Below are 11,118 nucleotides of genomic sequence, written 5' to 3'. Positions count from 1 at the left end.
AGACACTTTTCTATAGAAAACCGGTCTTGTCGAGACACTTTTCTATAGAAAACCGGTCTTGTCGAGACACTTTTCTATAGAAAACCGGTCTTGTCGAGACACTTTTCTATAGAAAACCGGTCTTGTCGAGACACTTTTCTATAGAAAACCGGTCTTGTCGAGACACTTTCCTATAGAAAACCGGTCTTGTCGAGACACTTTTCTATAGAAAACCGGTCTTGTCGAGACACTTTTCTATAGAAAACCGGTCTTGTCCAGACACTTTTCTATAGAAAACCGGTCTTGTCCAGACACTTTTCTATAGAAAACCGGTCTTGTCCAGACACTTTTCTATAGAAAACCGGTCTTGTCCAGACACTTTTCTATAGAAAACCGGTCTTGTCCAGACACTTTTCTATAGAAAACCGGTCTTGTCCAGACACTTTTCTATAGAAAACCGGTCTTGTCCAGACACTTTTCTATAGAAAACCGGTCTTGTCCAGACACTTTTCTATAGAAAACCGGTCTTGTCCAGACACTTTTCTGTAGAAAACCGGTCTTGTCCAGACACTTTTCTATAGAAAACCGGTCTTGTCCAGACACTTTTCTATAGAAACCCGGTCTTGTCAAGACACTTTTCTATAGAAAACCGGTCTTGTCGAAACACTTTTCTCGACAAGAAAACATTTCTACTATGGTTCCAATGGACAAAAATACTAAAATTAAAATTTTTGAGATTTTTTTTTAATATTTTGGGAATTATTAACATTTTTATTAATTAACTATTTAGAACTAAATTACATTTTCCAAAAAAAAACATTTAAAGCTGTTTCCTAATATTTTGACTCGGACCGACTGTGAGCTGAAGCGATCTTAAAAATTCGATCTTAACGTCTTGGTATATTTTTCATAATTAATATCTTAAAGAACATCCCTCTTATGTATCAGCAAGTGTCAACATTAAAATAATTTTTATTTAGTTTTACCACAACAACCTCTGCTTTTTACTTTAAAAATTAGTGCAAGTCAATTAGTTTGTATGAATTTATGTTGGTTTCTGTTGTGCTGAAAAAAAAAAAAAAATACTTCAAATAACATTTAACAAGTATTTGCTTTATAATATTTGTGTTTTGCCACATTTATTTTTTATTTTTTTATTTATTTGTTGATATTATAAAATATTTTGACATTTTAGCATACCAACTAATAATATATTTCTTTCATTTGCTGATGTTTAACAACATCATAAATTATTAATTCTTTTGAAAAATATGATTTCTCCATAAATATTTAATGATGTTTGGAAAACAATTTCATATTTATTTATTTGGTTGTTTTCCATTTTTTCTTTCTTTTCCTAGTGATTTATAAAATGTTTGTGTTTGACCTTAATGTTTTTTTATATAAATATTTTTTGTTAGATTGTTAATAGCATGTGGTTTTTAGTTTGAATTAAATGTTGGAAACCTTAATTCAAATGAGGAGGAGACATATTTTGAAATATTTGAATTGAAAGAAAATTTTTATAAGATTTATGTTACTTTAGTAATATTTTGAAGGACAAAGGATGCCTTTTAAATATTACTTGTTTAGTTTAGAAGCTATTTAGTTTGAATTATAATATGCAGGTTTACGCAATACTTAGTTTTTATTACTATTTTTTATATCGCAAGCATTGTAGTACCTTTTTATTTGTATTTTAATTTCAATCAATAATATTCCACCACCCTTTAGTTTTGTAGGTGTTAAAAATGCCCAGTATATGTTTTTTCTTTGATACTAAAATATCTTTTTAACCACTTTCCTACACCACCATAGTGGGGAGGGTATTATGCGTTTGTGCAGATGTTTGTAACGCCCAAAAATATTAGTCTAACACCCACCTTAAAGTATACCGATCGACTTAGAATCATTTCGGCCCAAGGACCAAGCCTATTGAAACTGGCTGAAATCGGTCCATTATTTCACCTAGCCCCCATACAAATGTCCTCTCGAAATTGGCCTTTATCGGTCATAAATGTTTAATTTATCTATGTATCTACACAAATTTCGCTCCAAATAAGTTTTATATACACAAAATTCATGTCACCAAATTTTGTTACGATCGGTCCATAATTAGTCATAGCTCCCATATAGACCCGCTTCCGAAAATCCCTTTAACGTGCATAAATCGCTTAAAAATGTTGGTATACTCACAAAATTCAACATAGTAAACGTTCATATAGACATAAATCACGCGACCTAATTTCATGGTGATCGGTCCATAATTGGTCATAGCCCCCATATAAGGCCCACTTCCGAAAATCACTCAAAAATATAAATTATTGAAATTTTAAAAGAAAAATGTTTTTGCTCTTTTACTTAGTGTAGGGTATTATATGGTCGGGCTTGACCGACCATACTTTCTTACTTGTTTTATTTATGCTTTTGTGTATCTTTTCTTCTCAACAAAATGTTTTAGCAAACACATGTTTTTGCCATAAAAACCTAAACTTTGTTGCTGTTTAAAATTTAATTGAGTTGCTAAGTTTTTAGTTTATGTGTTTTTATTGTCGACCACAGTTATTGCTTCATAAAATTGGTTGTAAATGGTAACGGCTGCTAAATTTAAAATTTATATGAAATTGTTATAGAATTTGTTTAAAGAAATTTAGTAAAATGTTCAATATATGTTATTGTCACTTAAGGAAGGGTAACAATACTTTGTGGTATGAGTTTCCTTAAAGGGGATAGTGGTTGCTAAATTTGCTTAATTAAGCTTCAGTATGATTTAAGGGTGGCTCAAATGTTCGATCTTTCCAAGGTCAACAGTTTAATGGGTTAGCATGTGGATCGTGAAATTATCGTTTTTCAAGAAATTTTTATTTTTGTTCTAAATTTGTTAAAACTATTTCTTAAGTTTTCTGATATTTAATTTCAGATTGCTGCTTTGGATTGCCAATTTACGATTTTGTAATTTAAAATATCTTGGTTATTGTTAACGCTTTTATATATTTGGGGTCTAAATTGTCCAAGATGTCTGAACTAAAATATATTAAATTAATTTTTAAAGTGATAATTAATCTTAAAACTAAAGGTTTGATTTAATATATAGAATTCGAATATTCTAGTTTTGTCCATTAATAACTATCATGAGGCTACTCGAAAGAAAGTAGCACTGTGTATAATTAGTGGCTGCGATTGTAGTAGTTAGTGAGTTTATCGTAGTACATTAAAAATGTAATTTAAGTGTGTGTATTATTGTAAATTATAAACATGTGTGTGCATTAAAAATATATAGTGACTATTTGAACTATTGTTGTACATTTGAATAAAGTTACAATTTTAAACTATTAAACTGCTTTTATTTGCAAAACAAAATATCCTTATTATTGAAAGGAAATATACCACCATTTCTAAAAGGTAAAAACGTTAAAATAGATGTATATGAACGAATAGTAGAGAAGGAGATAGGCTTTCAGAAAATTTAATTTTCTACCACCCTGTCGACCACCACTCGTTAATAAAATATTGTACAGTTTGTAGCTTAAACAAAAATGGACATATTTCAAAGAATTTTACTTTGTTACTACGCAAATTTTAAAATAATGAAATATTTTTATTTCTTTGATTTCGAAAAATGTTTACAATATAAATTTATTTAAAATATTAGCAATTGCTGGCTATGACCCTTTTCCATCTTTCTGGCAACATCAGGATTCCGCGACAAATGAACTGCTCATCTTTTGAGGCTAATAACGACTCAAGCAAAATTTTATATACTATTTTTAAAGATTAAGCGTATCCCAGAGAGAGCGTTCTGCATCGTTCGAAATACATAGAAATCGGTCGGGGTGAGGTCTGGAATATATGATGGGTGAGGCAAAACTTCCCAACCACTTCATTCTTAATAGTTTTCAACAGCTCCGATCGCTGTCATGATATTATACTACTGTTTCATGCCTGGCCGCATATTATGGTCGTTTTTCGGCAAATGCTCGCTTGAAACAAATAAGATGCTGTTTCATCAGATCATAATAGATATGTCCAATTTTCTCCAACCAAATACAGAGCATTACTTTAGGGCCATGGATTTTTGGCTTTGTTGTCGATTCGGCTGGATGGCCGGGCTTCACATACGATCTCTTATGCTTAGGATTATCGTTTTGGATCCATTTTTCATAGCATATAATGATTGGGTGCAAAAATCATTTTCTTTTATAGCGTTCAAGCAGCATTTCGGACATGCAAAATCGTCTTTCAAGCTCTCTCGGCTTCAATTCATATGGTACCAAATCCCAGTTTTTGAAAGAATCCTGCTGCTCGAAAACGTTTTGAAATTGCTGCTCGAGTAGCTTAGTTTATTAGCGAACAAAATTTAATGGCAAAAATTTACAAACATTTTTTTTTTTGGTGAAAAAAAAATTAGGGGTACAAAATATTTTTCCCGATTTGGACTTTGAAATATCTGTTATTGGATATCCATATTGTCTATATTAATGACCTAGTAATCCAGATATAGATAAAAAATATGTCAAAAATCGAGGTTGTCCTTTTTGTGGGCCGATTGCGTCAATTTTAAATAGCAACTGTGCCGGAAGAATTCCCGATATATTGATGTATAAACCATGTATGTAAGTTATTTGTGGGCTACGGGATGTTGACGGACAGACGGAAATAGCTATATCGACTTTGCTATTTATAACGATTATATACTTTGTGGCGCAAATGAAAAATGTAGAAATTACAAACGGTGTGACAAACTCATGGTGAAGGCTATAACAAGTGAGATAGTATGGTCGGTGAAGCTCGACCTAGCCTAGGAAAATGAGCAAAAATATTTTTTTTATTTTCAATAGATAATTTTCGTGAAGGCCTTATATGGGTGCCATGACTAATTAAGTACCGATCTTCATAAAACTATTATTGACTGATCGTAACAAAATTTGGTGACATGAATTTTCGTATATATAAAACTTATTTGGAGCAAAATTTGTGAAGATGCCTATATAAATTAAACATTTATGGCCGATAAAGTCCAATTTCAGTAGGACATTTGTATGGGGGCTAGGTGAAATAATGGACAGATTTCTTCCATTTTCAATAGGCTCCTTGGGTTGAAAAAATTATATGTACCAATTTTTATCGAAATATCTTCAAAATTGCGACCTGTACTCTGCGCACAAGGTTTACATGGACAGACGGACGGACGGACGGACAGACGTCGCACAGTGGTATTAGAAAAAAAAAGATGGAAATAAATGTGTAACTTCTAAACCCTTAGTCCAATTTGAATGAAATTTCACATGCTCAAAGAGGAAGTGCTATCGAGTTTAAGTTTTGAATTTGGATCTTATGACCCCACCACGAGCGGGGCCAGGGTTCCCGAAAGTAGGACACATCGGGTATATTCAATTTTAAAAATTATCCTATTTCTTCGTTTGTGTTCCAATATCAAAAAAACTTACATATACAGAATCTTCTCAGTGAGCACTACATAAAACCTTGTCGTAGCTATCAATTATCTTTTATAGCTTAGGAGATATTCGCATTTGAAAATTAAATTTTCAACATTTTTACCCACCCTATTCCAGTTTTTTGATGACCGCGGTTCTAAATATTTCTCGATTTTCTCCAATTTTTTTTATAGGATTAACAACAGATTTGTATATCAAATAAAGAAAGAATTGGTTAAAAATCACTGCTGACTCCAAAGTGACATGCATTTGAATTTAAAAAAAATAAAAAAGGCGATTTTTCGTTATTTTTGGGGGAAAAAAGTACTTTTATTCTTTTTAAGTTATCTAAAAAATTTCTAAGAGTATGTATAATGAATTTGTACTTTTTGAAAAGCTAACTTTACATATAATATTTTAAATGAAAAAAAAATAAAATTTTTGATACCGAGGGGACCAGGTCCATTAAAAAATTACTATTTTTTTATGCAAAAATTCTCAAATCGCATAGTCGATATCAAATTATAATAATCTATTTTAGATGGCCCATTATGTTCTTAATTATTTTGTAAAGGGTTCCGATAACCCCGCCCCTTGTATGGATATTATAGCCAAAAAACGAAAAAATCCCATTTTTGGAATTTTTCAATACATTTTGGGATTCTTTTTGAGAAGATTCTACATATAATGTAGTGTATAAATGTAGTGTCAAAAAATAAATCTTCGGAGCATCAGATGGGAGAGAAGATTATAATCGGGGAAAGGTGGCAGAAAAACCGTGTTGCGAGGAAAACTTGTCCTTGTTAAAAACCCGATATTCCATTCCTGACCAAGACATTCTTTTTATAAAAAAAGTAAGGCTGTAAGTTGGATAGCCATTCTTAACAGCATTGAAATCCAAACAGAGGTTTAGACGCAGGCAAACCTGAGGTAATCCACCGAGAACAAGCCCAGAACACCACGGAGATCGTAATTGATATAGACAAACCTCTATGTCATATCTTGAAAAGAAGATAGTGAATTTTATTCAAATATCTCTATCCAGAGGTCATTCAAATTCATTGCGCTTTGTACAGATGTTGTATTCTTTCGCTTGGTCAATGCTAACTATAATTCAGAATATTCAAAGTAAAATTTAAATCAAAACAAATCAAAATTTTTCTTTCAGATTTTTCATAAATTTTATTTAACAATACCGAATAACAACCATTTTGTACAACGCATAATTTCCAGACACTCCTCATAGATCTCAATGAAATCCCGATCAATTTTCAAAATCTCGAAATCATGGCCACAATTTAAGATTTTATGCAAAGCCAGCTTTGTGGGCTCCATAAATTTCGCCAGACACTGAGAACAGCTTAAGACCTTATCCTCGGCACAGTGATGCAGAAATCGTTTAATATTAGTAATTTCCTGGAGCTGTTGAAAATTCCCCAATATATCATGGAGTATAATGAAACTGCGTGTGCTGAGAAATTTTTCCGGCTTATGGCTGATGTGATAGGGAACGGTATACAGTTCCAGGGAGTTGGTGCAAGTTTGAAAGCAATAGAGATTGCAGGGAAAGGGTGGCTTGAAATGAGCTGTTTGTCCAGAGTTTAGGTGGTTTTGAAAGGCCATAGATAGATGTTTTAAATCAGTTTTATTCTCTTTCAATTCAGTTTCTGTTTCCTGCAGCATTGCCTGCTTACGTTTGTATTTTAAAGGCAGCTGTAGTTGTTCATTATTTACATATTGTCTTCTCCGAGCCTGCACCAGAATTCTTTTGATTCTGTATATTCCTTCTTGCTGCAAGCCATGTCGCCTCCTCGGCATACATGTCATAAATGTTCTCAATTTTTCCAATAACATCAAAAATATCACATCCACACTTTCTCGTATATCACTGTGATGTTTTATCTCCAATTCAGTTGATTGTAACATAAACATATCATCTTCAATTTCCACATAGAATCTCAACTTCACCATTAGTTCCTTGCAACCGTCGGTGGCATAGAGAACGCTCAATAGATCCGGTATGGCTGTTATGCCAGCATCTAGTAGAAATTGTTGTGTATCACTTACAACATTGCCATCGCACAACATAAAGGACTCAATGTTCTTGCTGACAATGGCAGGCTGCTGCTCCATTATGGGTGTCCTCAGCCAGGTATTGAGTTCATCACCAACTTCACTGAGTTTGAGTTTTTGCTGGTGCCAGTGTTGGCTGTAGGCATCGTTTTCCTTGCATATGGTACCGCATTTATTACATTCGATGACTTCGTTATTCTCAAAATGCCAACGATGAAAAAATTGCCTTTGTCCGGCTGAAGTGACAAACGTGTAACTGGGTGTTGGTGGCGACATATGAGGAGAATTATTGTTGTTTGCTTTTGTTTTCGTTATTTGTTGTTTGAAAGAAATACGAAGTGTTTCGATAATGTCACGTACACTGAATGCTGAAATGTCAGTCAGCTCAGCCAACCACTCACCGTTAGTAGAGGAGTGTCTAAATAGTGTTGAGTTGTATTGCAAACTGATGCTGTTTAACTTTAGAGTTTTCCAATTTATAGCAGTCATAACAGGTAAATGAAATGTTGCTGTCTTAGGGTTTGAAGGTAGATTTCTGCGTGTTTGTACCTTCAAACCCTATTTGAAGGCATTTGCATTTTTTTTCAGGCAGCAGGGGAAATTAAGGCAAAGGGTAAGTTCTAACATGTACTAGCAATGTAATCTTATTGTTAATATGGGGTATTTTAAATATTGCATCATTTTAAATAGGAATTTCAAAATTGTATGGCATGCAGGTACTTTTCTAAAATGGTTTTAAATCAGAACGCTACCTGTTGCAGTCGTAAGTGCAAGTGTACACACAGCCATGTTGGCTATACTTTTTATTTTAAGTGTACAGTGTGTACAGTAGGCTCAAAGCAGCAGCATCGTAACAAAAAATACTCCTAAGTTGTATGCAGTAAAAATAGATTTAATTACAACATTTCGCAATATAAAGGTTACAAAGAATTTTTAGCGTAAACTCAATTTTTGGAATATTTAAAATTTTGGGGAAATTTTGAACATTTGTGATGAAATACAGAACTTCCACTAAGTTTTTCTGCTGTGAATTTGGCTTCTCATTTAATAACAAATATCTGACTCGAATGATTCCGAATTTGAATCCTTATAAAATATACTTTGTGCATTGCGGTACAGTTTGTCTGAAATTTTCTTAGAGAATATTTGAAAATTTATTTAATTTATCTAGTATTGTTATCTTGGAATTTGATCAAAGGAAGAAGGCTTTTATATTTTACATATGTATTTCATCAGTCTTTGATTTATTCCTCAAAACTCATTATTATAGCCTTCACGATGAGTAGCAAGGGAATATATAATATCGTCATTCCGTTTGTAAGTACTATATTGTTCATTTGCGACCCCAACATTTTATATATTCTGAATCGATATAGTAGTGATATAGCTTTGTCCACCTGTCTATTGAAATCAACTTTCCAAAGCCCCCAAATAGCAAAACTTAAGCTGCTATTTCAAATCGTGAAAATCGGCCCATAAATGTTTTATTAAGTGACAGAACTATGTAAACAAATGTTTGGTGACAAATATTGTTGGTGAAAAGACGTGAAGAAATCCTGGTACGTAGTGTTATTTGCATATATCTCAGGTATTTGTGGGCCGATTTTAAATAGAAATATAAGGTTTTTACTCTCAAATTAATGGCTTTTCGATTCAAACATAATTTTTTTTTTTTTACAAATCAAGCTCAATTTTAAGTGCATTATCAGAATTATTCTAAGTTTTCCAAATTGTTTTTGTCTTGACCGTTCAAAATATTAATAATTTCTTCAGTTGTTAGTATCTTTTTAGTGTAATATAACACAAACTTGCTATAGTATGCTCAGGGAGTAATTTTCTTGGTCCGAAAACTTTGCTTAAAATGGGGTTTTTGGATAAACTTTAAATATGAATTATATATTGGGTGTATGACATAAAAATGCAATAGATGCCGTTTGAAGACCATGAATTTTAGGCATTACTCCATGAAGATTTTTGTCAAACTCAATAAGAGTTTGAAAATAATTGGGAGCTACTCAGGCAGAGTTTGCGAGCAACAGTATTCATACAAAAGCAGGGAATTGGTTACCATACGAAGTCGGGAGACCTTGAAAGGAAATCATTTTTGAATCCATTACTATAATTCGAATCGTAAGAGATCATATGTGAGCCCGGCCAACCAGCCGAATCGACATCAAATTCAAATATCTATGGCGTTAAGGTAATGTCCTGTATTTGGTAGGAGCAAAAGGGTCATATGTATTATGAGAAGCTGAAATCTGACCAGTCCATCACAGTGAATGTGCAAAACTCCAACAAAACGGCCGACAAAACTCCCAGATTATGCGGTCAGACATGAAGCCGTAATATTCCATCATGACAAAACTCGTCTACATGGTGCTATTCTTGTTTAAAACTTTTGAGAAAGAAGTGGTTGGGAAGTTTTACCTCAGCCCATGTCCCGTCCGACTACTATTTGTTTCGATCGATGCATAACGCTCTCTCTGGAATACGCTTCACTTTGGAACAGAGTATCTCTAATTGGCTTGGTTCATTCTTGGACTCAAAATATGAGCAGTTATTTTGGATAAGAATCCATATGTTGCCAGAAAGATGGGAAAAGTTTATAATTTTAATAAATTTTTATTGTGTGATTCAGAATTTGCTTGGAATTTTTATAAAATACTAGTCGCCTGGTAGCATTTACTAATGTTAGTTCGTCAAGTTTCTCCAACACTGCCTGTTCTTATTTATTTGCAAATAAAATGTCTAAATTTGTACTGCATACTTTAGGGGCTTTTTTATTACAGTTGACTGGACTCAAAAAAACCGGTTTTAGCCGGTTTCTCCTGAAAATTTCAAATAAAAAAATAAAAAAAAATCAGCCAAATCGCTCCAGCCGTTCTAACGTGATGACATTACCGAGGTGTATATTGTTAACTAAAATAATGTTTTCAGATTTGTTTTCCTACATGTAGATTTGGATCTATATTAATTTTTCAATATTTACTATAAGTAAATTCGCATGCCCGTTTTGTAATCATATTAATTTCTATAAACAAGTTTCAAGTTTCATTACAAAAACTCTAAAAGCTGGTAGTTTTGATGGTCTACAAATAAGACTTTTAATAAAATAAATCGATTTCATACATTCAGTATCAGTGTTGCCAGGAGCTGGCGAAAAAAGTAGCTATATTGGCTTCAAAAAAAGGCCAGAAAAAGCTAAACCGCTTTAGAAAAAAAGCCAAAAAAAGCTAAAATATTATAAATTAAGAATTTTGGTTTATATTTATTTTTAAATAAAAAATTAGAAAATATGTTCATAAAATTCATCTGCTTTACTTAAAAGAAGTACTAAAAAGTTAAATACTAGATTAACCATGTCAGAAAATGGACATTGTTGGTTCTATATTTGTCCATTTGTAGTTTAATATATTCTGCCCCTGAACCTTAAGCTTCGTAATTTTATTAGCACTTTAATTTTTCACTATCAATATGACATAATATATTTCTTTTGGTTTTACTACTTTATTATCAACGGGAAAAAAATTGATTTTGCGTAGAGTTTTCATATGGTAATCTTTGTCGCAATTGCTCAATTAGTTTAATTTGTCGTATTATTTTTGTCATAATCTTCACTAATTAAAACGTT

The 11,118-nt window shown here is 32.5% G+C and overlaps 1 protein-coding gene across 1 annotated transcript; it reads right to left on the bottom strand.

Moving 5' to 3' along the window:
- Window positions 1-6,596: 6,596 nt before the first annotated feature.
- Window positions 6,597-7,976, bottom strand: LOC135955693 (protein terminus-like). Its single transcript, XM_065506051.1, has one exon. It carries the CDS (start codon window positions 7,974-7,976, stop codon window positions 6,597-6,599), a length of 1,380 nt encoding a protein of 459 aa, XP_065362123.1.
- Window positions 7,977-11,118: the final 3,142 nt, after the last annotated feature.

Source organism: Calliphora vicina, chromosome 3 (genome assembly GCF_958450345.1).
Source record: "Calliphora vicina chromosome 3, idCalVici1.1, whole genome shotgun sequence".
Classification (NCBI taxonomy): domain Eukaryota; kingdom Metazoa; phylum Arthropoda; class Insecta; order Diptera; family Calliphoridae; genus Calliphora; species Calliphora vicina.
Note: the sequence above shows the minus strand (reverse complement) of the source record. Positions and strands in the feature narration are given on the sequence as shown.

What these genes read in the sequence shown, in the direction of transcription:
- LOC135955693 (XM_065506051.1), bottom strand. Translation starts at nt 7,976, where the DNA reads ATGACTGCTATAAATTGGAAAACTCTAAAGTTAAACAGCATCAGTTTG.